This window comes from Bubalus bubalis, chromosome 4 (genome assembly GCF_019923935.1).
Source record: "Bubalus bubalis isolate 160015118507 breed Murrah chromosome 4, NDDB_SH_1, whole genome shotgun sequence".
NCBI lineage: Eukaryota > Metazoa > Chordata > Mammalia > Artiodactyla > Bovidae > Bubalus > Bubalus bubalis.
The window spans coordinates 33,714,782-33,742,685 of NC_059160.1; the positions used below are offsets into that span (position 1 = coordinate 33,714,782).

Genomic DNA, 27,904 nt, shown 5'->3' on the forward strand with positions numbered 1-27,904 from the left:
ACTTTATGGATAAGTTGTCATGATTTTTTGGATTAAGGAGGTCCTATTTTCTCAACTAGTACCAACAAACACCAAACTCTCTACAAGACAAATCACGGTGGCTTGGATAGCTTTCTGATGATAGAGAGTATCTCTTAAAATCTAAGCCAAGAAAAAAAAAGTCTCCATGAATTTGGTACAGAGAATTTGAACTTCAAGGTAGCTACTTCTGATACATATAATTACAGTCTTGTCTGATTTTTTAAAAGACAATGGTATAATACCTATCTTTAAAATCTGTATGTAATCTGAATCTAATCATGAGGACACAACCAGACAGATTCTGATTGTGAAATAACTATATGAGATTAAAATAATGTCAAGACAAAAGATAGCAGGGTATTATTTGCAATTAGAAGGCATCTAAAGAGATATGGCAAGTAAAGGCAGTAACTGATGCTTGACTTGATCCTGGATTTAAAGAGGAAAAAAAAAAAGCTTTAAAACAGCATTATTGAGACAATTAGAAAATATGGGCCATATCAAATAATATTACTATATTAATGATACTTCTTGGATGTTCTGTTATTGCCATTATGTAGGAGAATACCCTCGTTCTTACCACTATTAGCCTGCAATTTACTTTATTTTCAAAAAAGAAAAAAAAAAGCAAAGGGGCCATAAGTTAATAATTAGGGTGAAAGAATATGAATGTTCACTGTGTGACACATTCAACTTTTTCATAGATTTGGCATTTTCTGAAGTAAAGGAAATATTAAGAAGAATTCTGTATCTCTTAATAATTGTGACTTTTTTTTTAGATTATCAGGCTATTTTTGGTTGCAAGAAATTTTCAAAAAGATTTGTAAAATCAAAAATTTTCCAGCTTTTATGAGTTAGATTTGACATCATAAGCTATAAGTGCCTAAATGCTGTCATAAATAGCAGCTTTAAAACAGTTATACCTACACAAAAACCATCAGTTTGGGAAATACTTTAGCTTTCAAAGGAAAAAAGAAAAATCAGTGCTTTTACATGATACTCTTGTATCGATAAAGTGATAAACTATAGACTTTTTATTCCTGCTCTTGCCACTCCTACTCATTCTTTTATTCACATTGGTGTGTACTTTCATGTTGCCAAATTATTCACATATTAAATATTCACCAAATATTTTAAAATGAATAAATCAAGATGGGAATGTTTCTGTGTCTACATCATTCTAAATGTAGATGTACTACTAAATCATATGAAAGCATATAAAATCAACTGTTAATTTATTTCACTTATAATTTGGGGTAATTTTTAAAGTGAAATCAACCCAGAGGGCCCAATGAGATGCCGGATTGTTCAAAATGTGCAAACAAAACAGTTATCACAGTGGACAATAAATAACAGATAGCCTTAACATGCTTCAAATGAAGATAGCCACTAATGGTGTACTATACCAAACTCTATGATCTCAATATGATGCTCTGCAGGTACTTGAGCAGATCCAAGAAGTGTTTCCTGAGGAAACTTCTTGCTTTGTCTCTATGTAGTCTTAAATCTAGAGTCAATTTAAGGACAGAGGTGGGAGTGCCCTCAATATAGGCAAGAATACAACTCAGTCAAGAAGTGATTGTTCCTCATCTCTTAGCAACAGCCTGGATGTAAAAACTGTTATTTAAAGGAGAGAGTTTAAGGGACATGTTAGCCTTTTCTTAGATCTCTGCCAGTATCCTTTCACCAGGAAATCTACATACCTGGCAAACATTAGTTTAGCTACTTATAGAAATGCCTTCCTTCACTTAAGTTAGTTATCATTCAACATTCTTTCTCTTATCTAGTCTCTACTAAAAATGGCAATGTGAAGAATGCCTTATGAATCTTCTGCAGTATTTCTATTGAAGACAATTTACAAATTCATAAATTACTCCCTTAGACATCAGGGTCCCCTAAAACAATTGAGATTACTGATTAAAGCTTTTATTCTTATCAGAATATGATAACCATAAACCTCATAACTGTTAGGAAACACAGAGCAATTCTTAGACAAGATTTTAGAAATAATTCTCTTGCCTTATTTTATGTCTATACATCTACACACACTTTATAAAATATATATATACTGTGCATAATATATGCATTATATGTAACTGTATAAAATGTGTATAATACGTTCTATATAAAATATATTTATATGATATGTAAAATAAAAGTGATTCTATGATGTGAATATTTTATTTTTCAATATTTTAATCCGTTTAGGAAGTATCTGAAGTTCTAATGAATCCTATACAAACACTGGCTTCAGAATTATTTACTAAGTACTTAATATTTATGTTTTAGTATGCTATCTGATGTCATTTGCCATATTATTTGAAATGTTCTTAGAATTCCTTCTATATGATTAAAATTTGAAGAAATAATAATCACTACTTGAGCAAACCAAATTATATATGTTTTCTTTAATATTTAAGCAGCAAAATTATCTAAATGGTGGAATTATTATAATCTCCATTTCACAGATAAAGAAATTAAGGCCTGGGGAGTTTATGTCATTTGCAAAAGTTACATAGCTAATAAGTGGTGAAGTTGTAGAATAAATTTTAGCAGTCTAATTCCAAGGTCTACCAGTAACTAGAGCTAATAAGTACTGAGAAATCAGAGAGCACCAGAAACCATAGCCATATCTACATATGGAAAATACACTTAAAAGATCCAGCACATAAAACAGAGATCCATGGAACAACTCATGTCTATATTATCATATATAAATTTAATAGTGAAACTGGAAAATCTGTGTAGTAAAACCACAAGGTTCATCTCCATTTCCAAATGCCTTGTTATTCCCAGGAATCTGTAATTTTTTTACCTGTCACATACCTGGTTGAGCTTTCTACTCAAAATTACCAATACTTCTGCCTGCTACCCAATAAAATCAGTATAGGTCATAGCTACAAGTTAGATCAAAGGATCAATATCATATTAACTATTTACCAATTCATCACAAATTTCCATATAAAATCACCATATAAGATGTGAACATTGACATACTTAAAAATTACAGTAAAGAAGCTTGTTGCCCAATTAAGATAGCAAAAACTAATCAGATATACTTTCTGAATGAAGGCACTGCCTGTCCATAAAGAATATGCAGTATGTAGTCCACTGTAAAGGATTTGAGAAAGAGATATTTGAGAAATTTTATATGGCTACACTTCTCACAGTAAGGAATTTCCCTCTATAACGTGCACTGAAAATTGGTATCTCTCAAAAATAGTTCCAGGGAACCTTTACCAAGAAACCCTTTATATAATTGTCCAGATGTCTGGATTTCACCACCTAGCACTTTGTGCCATGAATGAATTCATCCTGAGAGGAAAAATTAGAAGTCTATATCACAATCATTATATGTTATTTATTTACAGTGTCTGCAATTTGTGAGTTACTCAGCAACTAAAATGATTCCTGGCAAAATAGGTACATGAAATACATTTGTTCAGTGAATAAAGACATTTCTAACAGTAAAATAAATGATAATTATAAAGTTATGGAAGTGGTTTATTATCAAGATCAGTACTACACTTTCATGGTTGAAAGTGAGGTCTCTGGAGCTGGACTGTTTCAGTTGGTACCCCAGTTCTGCCACTTTTTACCTGTGATAAATTAGGCAACTCTCTCTGTTTCATCTTCTTCATTCATGAAATAGAGATAAGATTTTAGTGAGGCAGTCTGAGCACACACTGAATGTTACTGTTATCTTTACAGATAAAGAGCTTGGATAACATCTTGAGGGTCAAGTTTAGAAACTGTGTGAAGTATTAGCTGGAATGCAAAAAGAAAAGGTATTCCTACTTACCACCAACTTCTTTACATCCAGTGAAGAAATTACAGACATACTGCACTTCATAAAAGTAAATAAAACTGTACCTTTCAATCTCCAAAATAATCTAAACAATTCCTAGGCAAACATCTTCTTTTCCATTGTAACTCCACAGAAATTTGTAGAAACTGACAATATTCACTGGGTAAATGATAGAAGCATCTATGAAAGTCAGTGTTACTATTAGGGCTTTTTTAAAGTGATAAAATTTCACTTTCTTGTAGAAGAAAGCTAAGAAGGAAGACTGTTAATAAAAACTTAAATCTTTCTGATGCACTGCCACACTTTTGAGCTGTTAACTACTGGAATCTAGACAGAGGTAGATGCTTTAATTTCCCTCCCTCCACAGAAAGGCATAAAATAGTATCTTTCAATAGGAATATAATGTAAGCTACAAATATGAGCCACATATTTAATTTGAAATTTTCAAGTTGCCACACTAAAAAAGTAAAAAAGAAACAGGTGAAAAGACTTTAATCATTTTATTTAAGCCAACATATCCAAGTGTTAGCATTTCAATACATAATCATATTTAAGAAATCTTAGTAAGGTATTTTACATCCTTTCATTCAAACCAAGTCTTCAAAACTCCAGTGTGTATCTTGTACTCACAGCAAATCTCCATTCAGATCAGCCCCATATCAAATGCTCAATGGTAGCATGTGGCTAGTGGCTACCATATTGGAAAGCACAGGTACAGACGGATTCTAAGAACATTTCTTTACACTTTTCACTAAATTACGTATTTCTTCTGCAAAAGCTTAAAAGGTCTCAATATATCTATGCTAATTCATACAGTGTAGACAAATCAGTAAGCTAACACATTTTACGAACTCAATTTTCCATATGTTTACAATATAAAATATATTTCAGATAAGGAAAATACAGTAGGTCAAATGACTTAAGTCAAAAATTCATTTTTTGCTTACTACGCCCGAAGTACCAGACAATAACATCTCTTACCTGCAACTCTAGAAATCTATAAACTTCTAGTATATAATATTCGCCAATATCATTTTAGTGAGAATTTCTCCTATACCTTTAAAGTTAATGAAATGGGTCAAACAATTAGATTTTGCTTACAGTCTGCTGTTGGTAGTATGATTTTCCCTTACTGAACTAGTGATGAAATAGCACCGGCCTGATTTAATACTATAAATTCAGAACAAATGGGAAAGCACTAAAATCAGAAGTGCTTCTGGACCATTAACTTCCATGCTGATTTGACATGCACCACAGTATTCAGGCAACAGACTCAGGAATATAACCTATTCCTAAAGCAAACAGTATTTTATCTCATAACCATCTGGGGTTCTCCTCCTAAGGGCCACTTGCAAAGGGCTGTCTGGTATATTTTAACCCTAAAGACCTACTTTAGCAAAACCCACTTTGCTAGGAAAAGACGACTGACATAGAAGAGATTATGGAGAGAACAAAATTTTGGCCGAGGACGTTGCTTTCATTCTTTAGCTGAAGAAAATCATTGGTTATATACGCTTGCAAAACCCTATGGTTTTTCTAAGTTACCAATAAAAGTGATAGCATTCATAACGTGGACAGTGGTCTCTTTCATATATCGCCTATAGTCACAAACTTAAGTGCCAAGCAGATGGTTGAAATCTGTTTTGTATAAAATGTGTGCTTTTTTTCCCCCAACTGTGTTCTTTGTATTCATATTCAGCCTAGGTTTGAGCCATCAAAACACTGGCACTATGTCGATCATTAGCAGCATTTTAGACAACTGGCAAATAAGGTATTCACTGTTCTCCACAAAATGTTCAGCTAATATTTCCCAGATGTATAATTAAGGCAAAAGATCATCTTCTTAAATTGGTATCAGCACTTTGGATGGCTTCTGGCTTTCAACAGATTTTATCAGCGGAAAACAATTTTATATCAAAAATAAGGGTTCTGTTTCTGGGGTGTTTTTGTTTGCATATTATACAGCTGCCCATAAAGAGAAATCTATAAATTTCCCCAAGCTTTACCTCTGGTCTAAAGGAACAGGTAGCTAATACAAAATGAGTCATGCTATTTTTACTATGAAAATCTATGATTTGCATAAGTAAGTTTCCTCAAGTTATTTAAAATTTTATAATTTTCAAAATATGTGTATAAATAATAATTTAAAAATCAACAGTGTGTGACCTTTTTACCTTAACAGAAAATCATTTTTTGTTGTCCAGTAATTTGTTCTATATAATTATTTGTTTTTATGATTTTACACAAATAAATGAATTTTAATTTGCATAGGTTAGGCATAGGAATAGGTTTAATCAGAAAATTCATTCCTTAAATACTTGTTATACAGATTTCATGCAAAAAAAAAAAAAAACTTTTGATGTATCAGATTTCCTACACATAAAATGGGAATAGATGTGCTTTTAGGATATTTCATAATTAGCAGTAAGCAGTCAGAGGAAACTATAGCTATATTGCTGCTATTTAGGTACAAGTTACCTGGGATCAATAATCATAAGTACATGTAAAACCATTATACTTGTCTTAATTACAAATTTTTAAAAATAAGTCAATAAATTTCTTACACATATTTTATATACTAAAATAATTTTCAAATATAAAACAAAAATATACACTTTTCCTTGACGTTCTGACCATTTTATATTGTCCAGAATTAAACCTAGTTTTCAAAGTTTGAATTCAATTGCTTGCATTCAGAGATATCCAAATATTTTTATAAATTTTCATAAGCTTAAGATGCCTCATTAGCATCAGAGGATAAATAATTTTATACTCATTTTAAAGCCCATTTTATAGATGTATGGCTGAAACCCAAAAAATTTAAGTGACTTATACATCATAAAGTTTTAATTCTTGATTTAGAAACTCTAGGAACATATGCCAACTTTGTATATCACTAAATGCTGGATTATAAAATATATTAGCAGTAAGTTGCCCAACTGGGATAACTTCCAGGTTTTCTTTCTTGTTTAACAGTAGGAAATTTGCACATTTCCCTCCCTCTAAATGTAATTCTGGTTCAATACGGTTCTTTTCTGCTTTTTAAAATTTTTTAAGCATCATTTATACCTGTTCCAGAAGCATAAGAGAAAAAAATCTATTCCTTATTCCTAAATTAAACTCACAGGAATAGAATAAAAAAAAAATTCACCATCATAATTATTAAGCAAATAATTAATTTTAACATATACTTAATACCTATGTTATCTCAAATATATAAATCTATATTTGAAATTTACAACTCATTTGTACAGAGACTTCCTGATACCATAGTCATATTTTCAAAATGTAGGTAACACAGCAGGTCATTGGGTATGTAGTCAAAGATTATGTAACTGATAGTATTTTGTTGTTTAGTCGCTTCAGTTGTGTCCGACTCTTTTGCAACCCCATGCACTGCAACCCTCCAGGCTCCTCTGCCCATGGGATTCTCCAGGCAAGAATAACTTTCTCCCCAAAATATTGTGTTTTTAGAAAAGCACAAAATCTGCCAAATGTAAGATGTTAGCAATATATGATGCTTGCCCCTCTCAGATTATATAGCTTTTTAATGCATCTTTCATTGGCTGTTCCTCTACTTCTTGCTTCCTACTGTTTAACATTTTTCCTGACATTGCCAACTACTAATGCATATTAGGTTGACTGGCCTGATGCTAATACTAATAGTCGTCTAATTTATTTTGAGAACCACTTAAAATTTTTCTTTGCACTACCTGTTTGCAATCTTAGTTGATCTTGCCACTTTCCAGGCCAATGTTTTATTTATTCATATAAAGACATACACTGTCCAGAGCTATCCGCGCCCCCCCACCGTTGTCCTAATGCTCTACTGTCCAGTCTTAGTTTTCTTATTTTATCTCATTTTTGTAAATAGACTTTCAGCTCTTTGATTTAAAATGCCACTCTCCTGCTTTTTATATCCGCCCCCCCCCCCAGTGCCTTGTTTAACAATCTATATATAATATATATATATATATTTTTTTTTTTTTTACAGTACTTGTAAAAGTTGAGGATAGGAATCTGATGCACCTGAGAGTTTCAAACATCTAGACTGTGAATCTTTTTTGAAACATTTAGATTCAAAATAGTCCACAGCATATTTGAGTACTTAATACTGAGTAAGAATTATACATACTACTTAGATTTAGAACTCCTAAAATATACTATGGTTACATGTTCCTGCAGAACATCGCTCTATTCACAGGGAAATTAAGAAGTGATTCCACATGTTACAGGCTGGTTGAATGAGATAGTCTGTCCCAAAGTAGATACAGAAATGCAAGAATTCTTATCACTAGAGTGAGGTGCTAGGAATCTTTCAAATGTATTTATTTCAAAGCAATGAGATGTTGGAGGAGTTAAGAGATTTTAGAGATTGTCCAACCCATCTTCAAATGTTATAGACGCATACACTAAGACCCCAAATTTCTTTTCATTATGTACAGAAGAACTGGATCTTGAGAACTTATACCCAGCTAATAACAGTTTCTATTCTGTTAAACTTCCAAAAGCAAATCATTGAAGACATTGAAAAATGTAAATTTTTACCAAAAAAAAAAAAAGAGGAAATTATTCTATACTTTAGAAGAAATACTAAAAATCCACTAAGAAACTGTCATTTTATATGTATGTCAATATTTTAGCACTTAAATTTCTAATCTCAACCAGAAATCTCAAATATCCTCAAATATTACTCAAGCATATCTTGATTTAGCCAACTTCTTGAATGCAAATTTTCCATTAAATATGAACTACAATATGACCTTCCAATTTTTAAAGCTAGAATATGTCCTTATTGCTCATGTCATAAGATTTTGTGCTGCAAATGAGAAAGCGGGAATGGGCTTTGTACTTTTACAAAATATATTCTTCCTTTCAAAATTTTCTCCCCAAAACTACAGCTTCATCAGGATTTAGTATGATTTGTTCAAAATCAATTTATTCAAAATTGCCTTATTCTATAAGCAAAAAAGTTTCTCCTGAATTCCAAACTTTTGTATGCATATATGTGTCGATCATATTCTTCAAAATAAATTGTTCGCGTAACTGTTAGTGACTCCCAATTATCTTTTAATTTACTTTTGAAAGTCTATTTATTCTGCTTCTTCACTTCTGTTCCTTAAATTGATATCAGGAGCATTTGGATATGCTTTTCTTTCTTTAGAAGAATGCTTTTAAAGCATTAAATATTCCAAAACTATTTATAGGTCAAATCAGATCCATTTTATTCTCCAGTAATGCTAAAATTTTAAGAAATGATTACACTATCATATTTATCTCCCACAGTCCTTAGGGACATTTTCCTCTGTTTCCCAAATTCTGTTTAGAACTAGAGAGAAACAGAGTACTTGTCTCAGAAAGAACATTTGTTGTTATCTTTGTTTTTCCACTCCAAGGTGTTCTGCTTGGATAATGGTACTTTGCATATTAAGTTTTCTTCACATCCTGATGATACTATGGGGGAGATGAAAACCTGAATCTGATATTGGATATTCAGTTATCACTCATTCAAGGTCAAAGTTGAATTAGTGAATGAATCAGAAAATTGAACTTTGATTACCAGTTCACTCCTTTCACTACACACTGTCCTAACAAATCTTCAACATAGATCTCTTGTAGCGCTGATAAAATAAAAGAAAAAATATTAACTAATTTTATGACACCTTCCTGCAAACTCTTCTCAAACATATTATGAAACTCAATAGCAAAATTTTTAAATGGGGTTTGAAACAAAAGGACATCAAGAAACGAGTTTAAAAAAAGTCTTTGGACTTTGTAAATTATTGCCCAACAAACTCTGGCTCAGGGTAAATAACCCAAAGGAAGAAATGTAAGCAAACAAGTAATACCTTGACTCCAGAATTAGAATAAAAATGTTTTAGAACTTTGTCAATGTTTAGAACTTATCTTAACTGTTGCTGAAAAATTAATAGCATAAATAAAGCTTTACTTTTTCATCTTGTGTTCCCTTACATGAAGGCATATTCTTCGCTTTCAATCTTGGTGCTTTTTTTTTCATTGGGATATTCTTTTATTAGATAAAAATTGTTTAAAATGACAAATTAACAGATCTTCTGTGAAAGTTCCACAATCAGTTCTCAAACAATCTACCTCCTTGGTGTCATCATCTTAATTCATATAAAAACAAAACCAAATTCAGTAATAAGGTAAATGATTTACTACATTTAAAATAAATTTTGATTAAAAATATACCAAGAAAACAGGATTTGGGCCTGTGTCCTGTTATACTACTAGATTAAAAAACTATCAACAAGCAAAGCAAGTTAACTCTTTCCTTTCTTTTCTCAATAATGTTCCTGAAGCCCTAAAGGAGAGGACACATCTTATATGAAATTGCTGCTCAGTGTCCCAACTGATCTAACTCTCTTAAACTGCCAATATAAAAATCTTATAAGGTTTTGAGTGTACCTTTTTTGGGGGGAGCCCTCTACAGTAAATTTCATTTCTTCATATTACATCTACTCTCAGTGCATCTGATTCTTAGGTTTCAATGTCACAGAAATGATTGGGATGAAAAGGGGAGGCATGTGTGCATCACAAGAAAATTCTAGGAATCTCCACAATGAGAAATATTAAAAATGAAGCTAGTAATACATTTTAAAGAAAGATTATATCTGCTGTTTTTTAACATTTTCTTTTCTAAAAAACACGTTCTTTCAAAGATGTGAAGAGCAGAAATAGAAACACTGTCACATATGAAAGTTTCAACGGATTTGCTGCCAGAAGCTTTTCTTTATAGTGTTCCTCTTACCTACAGTATGTGTTGGCACTGGCAGGTAGCCCTAATTCGTTAGTAGCCAAATTATTTTTGTCCTGAAGTACGAGAAATCTCCATAGCACATGAATGAGACATGGTTTACTAGTTTACACACATCTTTATAACTCCAAGAAACCAAAACTCATTCACAAATGCTTTCATTTCAGCAAAGAAAAGAGCTACAGAATACTAGAAATACCTACTTTGAATTCCTGATCCCCAATCTCCATGAGAAAACAAATAGAAAAAAAAAATTTAATTCCCATAAAGAAATTTGGTCCTTAATGCAGGAAAAATAAGCAGCTTTCTGTTCTCCACACTCCACATTTCATCTAAATCAAAATATTCCAGTACAAGGCATTAAGAAAAAAATGTCCTTTAGTGATAAACCTAAATATCTCCAGATAAAAGTTCATCACAACAGAGTAGTAGGTTTAAATAATGTAGTTCACCACAGTTTGCATGCTCATTCTGCATGATCACCAGCCACATTTATATACTGCTGTACCACCTTCACTAAGTTATACAGAAAATAGGAAGCAGACATAAGCAACACTTAGAAATACACATAAAACACAATGATTCAGCCATAGCAAGAAATCTCTGAATTCCAAGGCAAGACAAAAGTAAATGTATTAATACTAAACAGCCAAGTGACTGAAATGTCACTTACATAAAAAGAAAGAGAGATTTAAAATACAATGAGCTGAGTTCAGGTTTGAACTGATTTAAGCTTTGACACCGATTTCAGATGTCTACGAACAACCACAAGCTTTTGTTTTTAGTTTTCCTTCTGTCAAGTTTTATGGGTAAAAAGTCCTTAAACTACCTTGTAATAGATTAATTACTTTCAAGCTGGGTGACAAAAGGGCATAATGACCGGAAAATGATACAAAAGAAACAGAAAAGCATGTTAATAAGTTTATCAACAAACCTGGGTAATTCTCATGAAGTACAGATTAAGGTTCAGTGGTTCCAAACTGGCAGCATACAAGTTGGGTTCATATTTGGGTTTTTTGTTTTGTTTGTTTTTTAAAACCACCTGTCCTAAAACGACATTGTTTATGCTAATTATCTTTGTTTATGCCACAATTCTGTTTGTTTACGACATTCTTTTAAAATACCATATCCCTATAAACAGTTCTCACCAGAATTCTTCTAAATCTTGTTTCGGTCTGGTCCTTCTCGGCAGCCCACTGAGCAGAAATGCAGCTCTACAATGAAGGCGCAAGAGCTGGGAACAACTTTGAGTCTCTGACTCCTCAGGCTGGCAAAGGCAGGGAGTACCGCTGAGGTTTTACTCTCAGGCTCCGAGGGAAAAGGATACTGATTGTGGAGAAATACAACATCCCCCTATTGGACAAGCAGAACCACACGGCACAGTATCTCCAGGGATGTATGGACTCTCAACTAGTAAGTGAAGAGAAGAATAGATAATGCTAAAGAGAAGGAAGAGCAGCCTCCAAACTACAGGAGAAAACACAGAAGTCAGAAAGGATGAAAAGGTCACCTCCTGCACCATTATTAGTTCCTGATTGAAATGAAGAATTAGGAGGCATTCTCTTTAAGAATGTCCAAATAAATGCTGTTCATTGAAGCAAAATATTATCAGTCTTTAATTTTTTTTTTCTTCTCCAGGAATATCACTTGATTATGTTCATCTATGTAACATTCAAACCTTATATTCAGTATAAATGACAAAGCTCTCAATCAGTGAAAAGAAAAAAAAAAAAAGAGGGGGAGACAGAATGAATGAAGCAATAAAGAATTTGCTATGTTTTGGTCCATTTCTTGTTCAACAAAAAATTTCCTTTAAAAGGAAGATATTTCATGTTTTGGTTAAATCTTTGAACATATTTCTATCTGAGTGCCATCACCTGAGTCAGAAACCTGACATATTAAACTACATTTAAGTCACAACAAGAGAAATATCAAGATTGCTTTATTTTCCATGTTGTTAGTTAACTTCATTGGAATTATAAATGAGTAACAAATTATGGAAGAAAACCAAAATCTATCAGTTATATGTAACTAGTCTATAGAAAGAGAGGTATTCAACATACGTAATACACATCTGCATTATACACATACTCACTAGGTGACTGGAGAATTGATAGTGGAAAGAACAGACAGTAAAAATCAGACTTTATCCACGGATGTAATTTTGCTTTTTAAATGCATTATGAATATAATCCATTTGAAAAAGCTTCCAGCTCTATGGAGGAGTAATGTGCTCAAGTATTAGAATAGGTCTTATTATTTGCCTCTCAGGCATGGTGCATACACAGACTTTAGTTAAAAGCTCCCTAAGCACAGATAAATACATTATTGTATGCTTATTATACTTTAGAAACACAAGATAAGAACATACCAATGTGTGAAGTAATCCTAATATCCACACATTTCTATATCTATCAACCTGCTAAACACCGAACTACCTGACATCTAACCCTTAATTGCTCCTGGGAATCAGTCGGGCTGACTGCTAAGTCTTCAGGACAGTCCTCCAGGGTGAGTGTGATAGAACTACAGTTTGTCCACTGCTTCACGCAGGCTGTATTCCAAACTAATATCTTAGCTAAGTTAGCTTGCAAATTATTGGGATAGTAATCAAAATCTATAATCAGTTGTAGTTACCTTTTCCTCTACAAAGTAATAGTGAATAAATAAAATGAACAAAGGCAAATATCAGAACATCCTGAAAATATACTATCAAACTTAAATAGGTTTACAGGTGCCATTAGGTGACAGAACGTGAGGGGAAAACTTTCCTTTGATTCACACCTAGGGGTTACCTTATAACTTGAATGTATTTATCACTAATGAGTACAATGGGTTTAAAAAAAAGAGGCTGCAATTAAGCTCTATGAATCTGTCCCTGGTAATAAGTATTTTATTACTCTGGCCAAACTTTCGGTAAAGTACTGCTAATGTCAGAAATATTCTTGCAGCCCATTAATGGTAATTTTTCACAGTAATTATAAATTTTAATTTTTCACAATACCTGATGCATATTTCTTTCTTTAGAAAAACAAACTTTTTTAATATGAAAAATTATTCCTTTACTCAATATAACCGTATGTAAATTAGATGTGAATATAAAGTAAATAGTAATTTAAATGTTTATTGCAGAAGATTTTATTCTTGTAGTGTTCCCTTCAACATGTAGAAAACTGGCAGTGTGTTGTCTGCACCCATTTTGAGAGAAGCCATCAAATAGGTGCTATTACAAGCTTAATTTGCTTCATTCCACTACCTTCAAACTCAACTTTTTTTTTTTTTTTCTAGACATTAACAGACTGTCTTCTTAAGCAATCATGTTATACTAGCTTTTTAAATGAAGTCTCTAACATAAAGAGATCAGAAAGTGTAACAAGTAGCTTGGTCATAAAACTATTATATTACAATCAAATAGGATAAATATATACATGAGGAAAAATAGAATAATTATTACTGACAGTAACAAAATACTTTTATCACTTATCAGAAACAAACTGATATGGCTATTTAAGACAAGTGTTTTAAATATTTTCATTCTAAGAATATGAAAACAATAAGTGATATTCTGAAAGGAGAAGCCCTTAGTCACAATTTTTATTATTTATATTTTCAGGTAAAAATATAAATTCATATCTTCATTTAAAAAATTTTAGGAGAGTTCAAGCGCTCCTTCTAGACACTATTACTAACATTTAGACTATGTTGCCAGTTATCTTTCTTCTAAATAGGATGATGTAAAAGACTGCTTACAAATAATTCCTTAGAACATACTTTGCATTTTCACCCACCTGAGAACTGTGTTTTTCATTAATTATAATCAGTTACGTTAGAGATGTTTGAAAATAAAAATTAAGTATTTCAACTTCTTTACTTTTTGTAATCACTTTTTATAATCACTTTTTATTTTACCTCTTGAATATTTTTTAGCAAACAATGAAACTGTTACTGCTTCTGAATTATTTAATAACTGCTTATGACAGTATTGATCATGTTCATTTCTACGGCTGATAATACAGACAGAAATCTACATCCAAATTTTGATCCAGATACTTGTTTTGAATATTCCTTAAACTTTCAAATAGTCTACAGGTTGGAAAGGATAATAGAAGATAGTCAAGATTTTAATCAATGAAACTAGAAAAAAAAAATTACAACTTCCAAAATATATAAACTCCAAGCAACTTATTAATGCTCTCCAGAGCAATGTTCTTTATTTCATATAGAAATTTAGAAGTCTTCTTTTTGAATTTGTGACTAAGTTTGAGTGAACTACTCATCTATATCAGGTGAGCACATAGAATAAAAATTAACACTTGATAGAAATGACCTACATATTCAATGAAAGTTGCAGATAGTTGAAAAGGCAAAAAGAACACTGACTATATAAGAAAGTAGTATAATTACAGCATATATACCTCCTATGGAGAATATAAATATTCAATATTGAGTCTGCATGATATATACTCTGTGTGGGTAACTACAGATACTCTCAGCCGTACATATTCAATGTAAACAAATAGTAATGATTTACTGAGATTTTGTATGTACTACCAATTATAACCACAGGGGAAATTATTAAGAAATTTTACACTGTAGGACATTTTTCAAAATTATTTTAGCTACTAATATTTCCAAATATGCTGTCTATGCTGACAACTCTATTGATTATCACTTGCTTATCTAATTAGGCAGTTAGAAAAGCATGCCTCTGGGTGATAAAAAATGAAATTCTCACTAGGAGGAAAAAAAAAATGTTAAGAGATTTGAGTATCAGAATAGCAAATGGAAAAGTTTAGTTTAAAAAGAGATAATTGAAAAGATACAAATAAAGTTCACAGCAGGAAAGCTTGCCTATATAAAGGAATAGGCTACAGCCTGTTAATATGTAACTACCTTTTTATAAGAACAGTCAGGTTAACAGACTTACAAATCAGACTCAGAGTTTTATTTCTGAAAAGTATAGAGTTAAAGTATACTATCATTTCGTGTTGCTCTGTACATACTAGAAAACTCACTGTAGTATTAAGCGATAGTATGTTCCAATATAAACAACTTCAATATCTACATATGAAACAGGCTATGTTTACCCAAAAAAGCTAACTATTCTAAAGAGTTAATATACAGAACTTTGGGGGAAAAAATCACTCAAAACTGTTAAGAAAGCTCAACCATTCGCTGGAATTATATAGTGAAGATGCATCTTAAGTTAAAAAAAAAAGAAGATGGAATGAAAGAAAGAAGACAGTATTAAAGTATATGTACTGGCTATTTTATTTTCTTCCCTGATCTGATGTTGGTTTCTCTAATATATGACCATATGCAAGCATTATTTTATTCTCAATACCCTTCTTCTCTTCTACTGCTTCACTTCTAGAATGTTTTAATCTTTGTCCTTTCTTTTTTCGTCTTTTCATATCAAATTCAGTCTTTTGAGCGATGAACAGCTTGACTTAGCATATTTTTAACCAGCTGGTCTAGCACCTAGCTTGCATTGCATAGTCAGATACAACAAATGTTTATACAGAAGGTAGCTTTCATGAAAATGAAAAAAAAAAAAAAAGCCTGGGTATCATGCATCCTGGCTTTTTTTAGCTTTTTTCTAATTCACCATACAGAATACAAAGTTTGAATTCTTTTTAATGGCAAACAAAATTCTATTTATAGTTCCAAAAAATGAACTTATGCTGGGATAAGAACTCAAATTTTAAAATTGCAATGTGTAGTTAGAGGAACACGAAGAGGGCTAAAATTCTTTCAAAGCTCTCTTTACTTGCAACAACATCAAATGGAAGGGTATTAGCACATATTTCTCTAATAAGAAATATTAATAACAAATAAACTTATTCCCATCAGAGCAAAATAGAAAATAAAATAAATAAAAATTTAACTTAAGACAGTGCAAAAAGTGGCCACAAAACTTAGAAAGGGATCGTCCCCATTTCTCTCTCTTTTTTTTTTTTTGACATTTCAAGAGTAATGTACTAATAGATTACTGTGATGTTACATTTTCTTTAAAAAAAAAAAATCCGCTCTCTTATATCAACAAAAGGTCATGTGCTTTACTGAGCAGCTTCCAAAGTTTTACAGAAGGATCAAATAGGAACTTATAGCGTCCGTTTAATCACCACCAAAGCCCTCTGTCACCCCAGAAATTACGACACAGAGATGTTGAAAATGGTAACATTCTGCACAAAAGCATTTTAAAAAGGTGTGGAAGGCGAGAAAAATATCAATGAAGGACGAGAGTTAAGAGAGTGAATGAGAAAGAGAAAAGCCGAAAGTGGGAAAAAGAGAGAGATGCTTAATGTTCATTTAATTTCCTGTTATAGGACACAACCTAGAAACATTAGCAGAGATCTCGGAGACTTTGCAAATCAGTTCCATTTGGTCTGGGCAATCACAACAAAAATCAGCTAACAAGACTGCAGAAGCACTCGCTAAAAGCTTCTCTAACAAACACGTTTTAGGCGAGCATCTTCCAATGGATTCAGAGACTACTGTAAAATGGGAGAGTTGCACTTCAATATATCAGAGGGGGAAAACTGTACTCACCTTTCAAACTCCTGAGGTAAATCAGGGTCAGTAAGCATGCTGGAAAAGCACAATTTCCCTTTGTCACAGCAGCCACCTATGATCGTCTCCAACTGAACCTGTCAAGTGAGTCCAAACCTTCTAAACCAATTGATTTTCTCTCTCTCTCTCTCTCTCTCTCTCCCTCTCTCTCCCCCTCTCTCTCAATCTCTCTCTCCCCCCTCTCCCCCTCTCCCCCCTCCTACTCCTAGGACTCCTTGACCAGTCTCTTAAAGGGGTAGCGCACTTCCAGCAGCGGGGTCTGGCGGCTCCCCCCTCCTCCAGCCGCACGCTCGGGCTGCAAGGCACTAGACAACCTCAGGGTGCCTGTCCTTTCCTTTTAATTCTCCCTTCTAGACATCACTGAATGTGAGAAGTCAACTCATTTAGTGTGTCTCCCATACTCTCTCCTCTAAATAATAAAAGTCGCACACGCATGCACACACATACACAAAATACGATTTTTGAAAATGCATTTGCTACTGATTAAACGAGAAATCTGTACACGAACCCAACCCCGATTCAACTGCATTGATTAACTCATTGAGCAAAAAGATTAAATGTTAGTAATAGCATTTTTACACAAAGAATTGTTATGCCTTCTCACCCTTTTCTAGGCTCTCTCCGTGCGCACACGGAAACACACACACACATACACACACACACATACACACACACACACTTGCACACAACAATCAGGCATTGTTCTGAGGGAAGAAAAGCAACTTTGACAGATTGAAATATAGCAGAGGCCCCTTCAAGGAAACCTGTAAACAACTTGTCACTCACTCTGTCGGTCTCACTGTTAGCTCGCGCTTTCCACAAAGTGGTGCGAACGTCCTGGCAACCCAACCAAAGTTTCCTCAGCTCCAAACTCCATAAAACACGATGTGCGAGGTGGAGGGGACTAGGTATCCACGTGCCAAAATAACACACACTCCAGGGAACAGAACCCCAAACCAAACCAACAGATGAAAACAAAAAGATGGTCCTCACTAACTGTCCTGCTTGGGATGGCTGGGGAAGTCGGGCAGGAAGCGCTCCCCTGGCTGGGGATCTCTTTAATTTCCTCTGCCCAGGCAGCCACAGATAACAAGGTGGACAAACTAGGGCTCTGCGGCTCCTAAGCTGGCTGGCAAGGCACAGCCTCCATAGCAGTTCCAATTATCTAGATAAAAATCTGGCAGGCGAGGAAGGTAATCAGGTAATGTACCTTTGACATGAAATGACAGAGGCACAGAGGCACATACACAGAGAGAGAGAGAGACACTTACACAGACACGCATGCAGAGATGGTGGCTGCCCCGTGCACCGCAGCATCTGGTCAGGGAGTAAGCACACACTCACCAACATGAGATAGTGTGCATTCTTCATACACACACACACACACTCAGTCACTCACACACGCTCTCCACTCCTACTGGGAGGGTTCATTCGGCACAAAAGGCTACATTACAGAGCCCGCCCCAATAAGGGAAAGAGAGAAAAAAAAGCCTTCCATTGTTGAGAGGGCAGGTCAGTTGATTAGATTTTCTGTGGAGAATTCCACGAGGAAATTCCCTTCAAAGCCGAAGTGATTAACTGGGGGCTATTCTGGAAATGGAGCAGACAATGGCTCAATAGTCTGCACAGCCAATGTCCAGGCTGGCACTGAACTCACTTTAAAAAAAAAAATAAAAGCCAGACTCCCTGTTCTTTTCCACACATTCCCCCCCAACCCCCTCCACTCCTTCTAGCTTCCCCTCCCAATCCCTTTTATTTTGCAGCTGGACAACATTAAGGGCCTTTAAAACCACAAGGGTTGACCCCACAGCAGTTTGATTAGGTCCCACTTTTTTTTCCTGGCGACAGTCAGACAGTAAGTTTACTTTCTTAGACATACACAGTGAGACAGCACACACAAATTCCAAAGAGCAAAATCAATTATTAACCTTATCATATTAATCAATTTATTTTTCGCTCAAAGGTTATAAAATTTTTGCCAAAGTTGATAATAACTTAATAATGAGGTCCATCATTCATGGGCTATCCTAAAAATACACATATATACACTACAAAAATCAATGTGGAATAAGATTTAAGCATGTCACTATGGAGTTAAGACACTAACAAAACACAGAATCATGACCCACCCTGAAAAAGCTGTTAACAAGGGATGTGGCAAAAATGACTGGATGCTGACATGATTTTCATTTTCAGCAGTTGGGGAAGGGGAAAGGATATTACTCACTATACTTTCTTGTCATTAGCCTCAAATTATTTTTTTATTACAGCAACAACCCATTCCTACAGAGAAAAATGAGAAAGTTGTTGCATTTATTTTAAATATCTGTTATTTCAGCACTTAAGGGCCCTACTATCTAATATAGTCTAATTGATAAAGTATACAAAAATAATTTTTCCATTGTTAATGGTGGTTATGGGATTTAGGGAATGGTAGCATGCCTGGCTACATACACTTTAAAAAACAGTCTTTTTTTTTTTTAGGTCTTAATTAGGGAATCTTGTTTCATCCTATATCAACAGAGAAAAATGAAGGAGGAAGGGTAAGTTACAAGGGGCAATGGGGAGCTGGGGTCAGGAAGAGGAGGAGGCAGTGAAGAGAGGATGCAGGGAGAACCAAGAAGGAGACATAGTGGCAGCATAAAGATAGAAACAAAGATAATGGCCATAAGGCAGGATGCTGAGATCCTTATGGTCCCAGCTGCTATCTTGCTACAGCTACTACCTCTGGTTGTTTCTCTAAAACTCTGATTCAGAAGGTCACCAGAGCAGGTAAGAAAGAGAGTATGAGTGTTTGAGGCCAACTATAGTGTAAAGGAAAGATGCTCATATTAGAATCACCCTTATCTTTGGCTTTGTTTTTATAGACATTTAATATGTGCATGTTTAAGTACACACATGTCAAATAAACAAAAAAGGACATATAGGAAACTGTTAAATGGTTTATAAGTTAGTTTAAGATCTTAATATTTTATATAAACATTCCTGTAGCCCTTCAAAAACACAAAGTATTTCCTGGAAAATTATCCTTAAATGGCATGAAACAGACTAGGAACTAGATAGAAAATTTGTCAGATATAATAATGAATATCCTAATAATGATAATTTAAACTAATGGAACTCCAAGCTCATAAAGAATTCTGTTCACATAGATTAACTCACAGATCATATGCAGCATAGAAAAGTGTATGGGTATGTATATTCCTAATAAGTTTCCCAGTGTTTAAACTTGGGTAAAAGGAATTTAAAGTCTTACAACTGGTTAGTGGCCCATTTGTTTCTTGAAGCGAGGTCTTATTTCACATTTGATACCATAATACAGAATAAAATAACATTCCAGAATTTACAGTTCAATGAAAATCCCAAGATGGTACATGGGATTTTTTAAGTGATTTAAAAGGCTTTTACATAATTGTTAATGAATTTAAATTTGATATAATCTCATTGTCACTAAATCAGTACTGCATTTGATGGATGAATGAAATAGTTTTAAATGTACCTCTCTAGGCTGCAAAAGTTTTCTTTCATTTGAATTCTACCTTGCAAATTAATATCTTTTGCAAGATTTTAGAAGTCAGCAAAAGAGAAGGCAGTTTCAAAATATTCTCTCAAATCCTGACATTGATAATTTTATTAAATAACTGAACTGATCCAAGCAACCTGATGCTTAACAGTAAATTGTTACTAAAAATCTTTTTATTTTACATTAAAGGTTAAAATGTTGAAATATTAAATATGTGCTAGTAACTGGCACATATGTGTTAAATAAATCTATATTATTTATCAATTACCTGAATAGTTCAAGATATTCAATTGGTTATATATCTGGTATTTTGTACATTAGAATTAATGTCTACTGCAATGTGATTTTCCTATACTGTTATAGGTAGATCTCCAGGAAGTTTCATAATGTATGTAGACTGAGATACACTTTATCATTCACTGAACATTTATTAAGTGCTTAATGGCATGCTATAGCCTGTGGCCTTAAAAGTAGAATCAAGAAAATTTTCCAATAAATCTAATTTTAAAAATATATTTGAGCAAAATTCAAAGTAATTGTTTCATATGCAGGCTCCCCAACATAAATATGGTAAGCAAAGTTAAAACCAAAAACAAGTGAAAGAAAAGAAATGACAAGAACTTACTGAACAATAATTAAATTGGTGGGAAATACAAATGATCTACACACACAGATATGAATATGAATACATCTTCAGAGGGAACCAAAGCACAAACTACAACAGAAAGCCCATAAAACATTTAATGAGTCTCTTTGACATAGTTGTAGCAGTATTATGGAAAATGGGATGAAGCTGAAAAAAGTGTGCTTTTGAGCTTATGTTGTTTCCATTGTAGATATAAAAATGATACTCACATAAGCTAGAAAAATATAAGATATGCTAGTGAATACTGCTGGAGAATTCTCAAAGAAATATCAGAATCTTTTACAATGATAAACAAGTTATTTCCAAATTTAACCTCTTTCAGCCACTGTTTCAGCCAGTTTTTTCTAATATTTCTCATTTTAAAAGGAAGAAAGTCCATTCCCCTATTTTAAAATAGAATTGTTGAACATCTTTTATTTTAATAACTAAAATATGTAGTCACAGGTACAGACAGCATCTTAATATTTGATATATGTTCCTGTTATCAGTTTATGGAATTTGTAAGGTTATTTTTGAGAAATGAAATTTTTAATATTATAACTACAATGAATTTAATACCAGTGTCAGACAATACCAATATCATATTGCCTTAACCTGCCTCAAAAGACATTAAGAAAATATTCACTTATTTCCTCCCCTGCAATTATTTAACTGTCACAAAATGTTAAAAAAAAAAAAAAAGAACTTCCAATCAATGTACCTCTGTGAGCCATTCAGCAAATACCTGGTGAGCTCACCACTGATCTATCAGGGGCAGATTAAAACTCTGACTTAGAGTAGAATAAAGTCCTGTAATTGAATTTCTTTAGAAACACACCTAAGAAATTCAATAACATCTCTTCCTTTTTAAAGTCCTAAATTTCAATTCCCCGTAACACATTTATGCAAGAAAATTGACATACAATGGTCTATAAGTTCAAGGTTTTTCCATCCTCACACTCTTCTGTATTATTACTTGGTTAGTTAGAATAAACATATGAATTGTCCTCAGATCACATTTTTGGCCAACTAGTGTTCTTCAACAACACTTCAAGAACGTTGTCATCTTAGAAACTGCAGTCTCATACTTCTCTCAAAGACATGATCCATTCCCAGTAATAGCCCTCACTGTTTGATATTTTACCATTTATCTTCTTTAGAATAATTTTTAGTAATTTAAAAGTGATAGCTCTCAGAATCTGAGTACTTTCTACCAGTATCTGTGATATATATAAAATAATCACATTTAATATTCAACACAACTATATAAGATATGTAGTTGTATCATCCCAACTACAAATGAGGGACCCATGGCTTACAAAGTATTTGTCTGGTATCCCAAAACTAATAAGTGCAGAAATGGGTAACACCAAAGTTATGGTAACTTTCCTCCAAAGTTCCCAAAAGGCATCAAATGCTATTTTATCTCAAATATACCCTAAACACTATTAATATACCAAGTGTACAGGCAAGTGCTTCTAAAGCTGTTTTGATGCAAAGTGAATGTTTAAACTTCAAAGTTAGGTTGAGTGGTGATTACTCCATCCTCACAAATAACTTCATATTAAAGATTGTTCCTTATACAACAACTAAAAACAGTTAAAGATGAGGCTTGCCTAGTGGGTCAGATGGTAAAGAATCTTCCTGCAGTGTAGGAGACCCAAGTTTGATCCTTGGATCGGGAAGATCACCTGAAGAAGGGCATGGCAACCCATTCCAGTGTTCTTGCCTGGAGAATCCCATGGACAGAGGAGCCTGGTGGGCAACAGGCCATGGGGTTGCAGAGTCGGACACGACTGAGTGACTAACACAACAACAACAACAAAGAATAGTAAGTACCCTGGTCCCAACTTGATGGTGATGATAAATATCAGAATTACTATACTCATCATAAAATTTGGCTCTCTCTTTAAAATTAACTTCTAAATGTTATCTTTATTAATATGATTATGATTTGGGGGCTCCATAGGAAAATATAGTAGCCCTCACTTTTCTTATTATACTGTAGTCACCTTTATTCTTGTGGTAACGTGGGATGATAAAATGCCTATGTAATGAGATGATGTGAGGTGAATGACACAGGCATTACAATAGCATTAAACTACTATTGACCTTCTGATAATATGTCAGGAAGAGGACTGATGTGCTTAAGTCACCCTGGGTTAGAGTCATAGTATTGTCAATGGATGGGGATCACGGGCAGAACAAAGACAGAAAGGCGTGAGATTTCATCATATTACTAAGAGTAGGTGCACAACTTAAAACTTATGAATCTTTTATTTCTGGAATCTTCTATATAATATTTTCAGGCCATAGTTGACCATGGGTAACTGAAACTAGGTTAAGTGAAACTGCAGATAAAGGGGGCCTATTTGTGCAATTCAGTTCAGTTCAGTTCAGTCGCCCAGTCATGTCTGACTCTTTGCGACCCCATGGACTACAGCACTCCAGGCTTCCCTGTCTACCACCAACTTTCGGAGCTTATTCAAACTCATGTCCATCGAGTCAGTGATGCCATCCAACCATTTCATCCTCTGTCAGAATGCAAGTATCTATGCAGCTGATACCACTCTAATGGCAGAAAGTGAAGAGGAAATAAAGAACCTCTTGGTGAGGGTCAAAGAGGAGAGTCAAAAAGCTGGTTTGAAACTAAACACTAAAAAAAATAAGATCATGGCATCTGGTCCCATCACTTCAAGGCAAATAGAAGGGGAAAAAGTGGAAGCAGGAACAGATTTTATTTTCTTGGGTTCCAAAATTAATGTCGATGGTGACTGCACCCATGAAATTCAAAGATGCTTGCTCCTTGGAAGGAAAGCTATGACAAACCTAGACAGCATATTAAAAAGGAGTGACATTACTTTACCAACAAAGGTTTGTATAGGCAAAGCTATGGTTTTTCCAATAGTCACATATGGATGTGAGAGCTGGACATAAAGAAGGCTGAGCACCAAAAAATTGATGCTTTCAAACTGTGGTGCCAGAGAAGACTCCTGAGAGTCCCTTGGACAGCAAGGGGATCAAACCAGTCAATCCTAAAGGAATCAGTCCTCAGTATTCATTAAAAGTGCTGATGCTGAAGCTGAAGCTCCAATACTTTAGCCACTCATTGTGAAGAGCCGACTCACTGGAAAAGATCCTGGTACTGGGAAAGATTGAAGGCAAAAGGAAAACGGACCAACAGAGGATGAGATGATTAGACATCATCACCTACTCAATGGACATGATTGGAGAGAGGACAGGGAAGCCTGGCATGCTGCAGTCCATGGGGTCACAAAGAGTTTAACATGATTTACCAACTGAATATCATCTTCTAGTCACCATGTAACTATTCGGAAGTAAAATTTCTGTCTTACAGAAATAATCATTTTAAGAAAAGGTATCTGTTAGGAAGATTAATCTAACTTTCACTTTTACTTTTTTACTCATTACACAATCATCTCTCTTTGTGTTAAGTAATGTTGTCTAACTGTTGTCAGTTCAAGAGGCCGAAAAAGACATGAACCAATCACTCTGGTGGTAAAAGTCAAGATTCCTATTTAGAAAAAAAAAAAAAAAATCCATATAACCCATTAGAAGAGAATCTATCCAAATGGGATCATACTTTTAAAAAATGCACTTTTTGATCACCAAACTTTCTGTTATGTATTTCTCAACTAGGAAAGAAATTTAGGGAAGACACTATACTAATATTTTACCTAGAGGCAGCAGCAAAGTGAAAAGTAGTAATATTGCTACAATGTGGCTTGGATTCTTACTTATTAGATAATTTATACAAAATATTTTAGTGTACACCTTTCAGGGAAGTTTTTCCACTGTAGTTGAGGTAGCTATTTCTTAATATTAATTAATCAGAACAGAAATAAGGGAAAATAGAGTAATATATGAAAATATTTGAACAATTAGTTTCATTTTTGATCCCTCTTTGTCTACTCTCTATATTCTTTGCTTGCATACTAAGTAAACGACAAATATATCCTATTCACAGTAAATCAAAATGTTACCTATTAATAATGTTCAGTCTGCTTACATCTAGAACAGCTGAGAAGGAAGAAGCATGGCTAAGCTGAAAGTAAAAAGGCCTGAGCTCTAGGGGAGCCTCAATTCCTTCCTCACTGGTGATGCAATCTTGCCTATACCTTCAACATCTCAGGGAAGATGATTTTTAAAGTCCTTCTTGACTCTCATATTCCAGTTCTGTAATCTCTTCTTTGATAAATCAATTTATAATCTGCAAAATAAAATGTCTTACCCTTCTCAGTTTTGTTTCAGTTTAAAAATGTTCCATTTTTTAAAATGTTTTAAGAACAATTCTTGTACTTTATTTTAACCCCTTTAAGTATGTGATAACTCTACATCCACAAAACAAGATAGTGAAGGGCCTTCCCTGGTGCTCCAGTGGTTAAGAATCCACCTTCTAATGCAGGGGATGCAGGTTCAATCCCTCGGTCAGGGAAAAAAGATCCTACGTGCTCTGGAGCAACTAAAACCCATGAGCTCCAACTGGAGAAGACCAAATGCTGCAGTGAAGACGCAGCTCAGTCAAAATAAATAAATATAAAATTAATTAATTCATAAAAGATTGTGAAGAAAAGTATCTGATTAATTGAAGTGAAAATTGCTCAGTCCTGTCCGACTCTTTGTGACCACATGGACTATACAGTCCATGGAATTCTCCACGCCAGACTACTGGAGTGGGTAGCCTTTCCCTTCTCCAGGGGATCTTCCCAACCCAGAAATCGAACCCAGGTCTCCCACATTGCAGGCAGGTTCTTTCCCAGTTGAGCCACAAGAGAAGCCCAACAGTACTGGAGGTGGGTATCCTATCCCTTCTCCAGAGGATCTTTGATTAATTAGTTGGCTAAGTTCAATTAAGTTAAAACAACTAGGAGAACTTAACTGGTCACACACATACATACACACACACAAACACATTTGTAAATAACTAATTTTATCACTAAATTCACCTATTTGTGATTCTGAAACTTTTGTGCTTAAACTTTCAAGTCACAACTTTCATTTTTTTCTAAGTGCAATTACATTTATTGGTATTATCTGATTTAATGAGAGAAGTAAAGGCAGTTTATTACTCTAGTGAACATGTTACATTGTGTGATGACAGTGACTGGCATTGCAGGGAGAGATAAACACAAGGGATTCTTTCTTTATCTGAAATTTCAAAATATCAAATGAGAAACTCAAAGACAAACTGAAAAGTTGAAATGTGAGAAATCCTGACAGGTAAATTGTGTTCAAGAAAACCTACTTTTCAAAATGAAGTTTGTGGACACTCTGTAGAACTCCTGCCAAATACACAGCTTCCTTTTTTTTTTTTTCTCACATTATTGTTAACTAAAATGACTTACTGCCATAATTTAGAAAATAATTCAGTCAGACTATGCACAGGATTAAAGAAAATAGATATTATCAAAAGAATATATTCATACAATTATTCAGTAAGCATGGATAGAACGTTTAATTTACACTTGTATTGTAAACCACCTTTATATATTAAAACGTCATTGTTTATAATGCACACTTTCATAAATGGGAAAAAAAGACATACTGATATTTGTAAATTTCCCTGAAGGTGAAGAACTATTTAGGTATCAAATGGTGTATTAGTATTTAAAAATACTTAATTGTGTGTGTGTGTGCTAACTGCTCAGTTTTGTCTGACTCTTTGTGACCTTATGGACTGTAGCCCCCCAGGCTTCTCTGTCCATGGAATTCTCCAGGCAAGAATACTGCAGTGAGTTGACATTCCCTTCTCTAGGGGATCTTCCCAACTCAGGGATCAAACCTGGGTCTCCTGCATTGGAGGCAGATCTGAGCCACCAAGGAAGCCCTTTAAACAAATCATGGGTCTGTAACCTGAAACATTTATTTGGCTTTCCTGGTAGCTCAGCTGGTAAAGAATCTGCCTACAATGTAGGAGACCCCGGTTTGATTCCTGGGTTGGGAAGATCCCTTGGAGAATGGATAGGCTACCAACTCCAATATTCTGGCCTGGAGAATTCTGGACTCTATACTCCATGGGGTCCCAAAGAGTCGGACACGACTGAACAACTTTCACTTTCACTTTTCACTTAAAGCATATATTAAAAGACTTGAGGAATTTGTAAGACATGCCAGCACCACAAGCATATCTTAAAAAAAAAAAAAATGCATGCCCTTCCTGGTTTGGGGACCAAACTTCAGATTTACTCAGTCTTTATAGGTGAACCATTATTCTTAATCTTAAAGTATAAGTCATCTTAGTAAGCATTTTTCTATTATTGAGTGTGTTCAATGAATTTTACTAGACTTATTGAGGGGAAAAAAAACAAATAAATACACATAACAATTTTTATGTTTTTTATGAACCTCTTTTCTGGCCATGGCACTCTGATAAAAGGTGAGGGCACAACAATAAACTTTTTTTTTCCCAAGGAATTAGGACCTACTGAAAAATATGGACTTTCTGTTACAATAAAAAAAATTATCAAGTTCTTACAAACTAGAAATCTACAATTTTCACACAGGTTAATTAATTTAATTTTCAAAACAAATCTGGAATGTATCAGTTATGAATAT

The 27,904-nt window shown here is 34.0% G+C and overlaps 1 protein-coding gene across 19 annotated transcripts in view; it reads right to left on the minus strand.

Annotated features, from left to right (window-relative positions):
* The window catches only part of SOX5 (SRY-box transcription factor 5), a 1,156,954-nt gene that overhangs the window by 452,139 nt on the left and 676,911 nt on the right, over nucleotides 1–27,904 (minus strand). For 4 of the 19 annotated variants that reach the window (XM_045165617.1, XM_045165616.1, XM_045165600.1 and 1 more), the window contains exon 1: nucleotides 17,160–17,326. The exons of 14 other annotated variants lie outside the window; for them this stretch is intronic. In XM_045165617.1, the coding sequence (XP_045021552.1) occupies nucleotides 17,160–17,197 (38 nt within the window). In that variant the 5' untranslated portion in view covers nucleotides 17,198–17,326. Of the gene's footprint in view, nucleotides 1–17,159; nucleotides 17,327–18,451; nucleotides 18,880–27,904 lie in introns of those variants that run through there. One more of the 19 variants, XM_045165615.1, reaches the window with a different exon arrangement.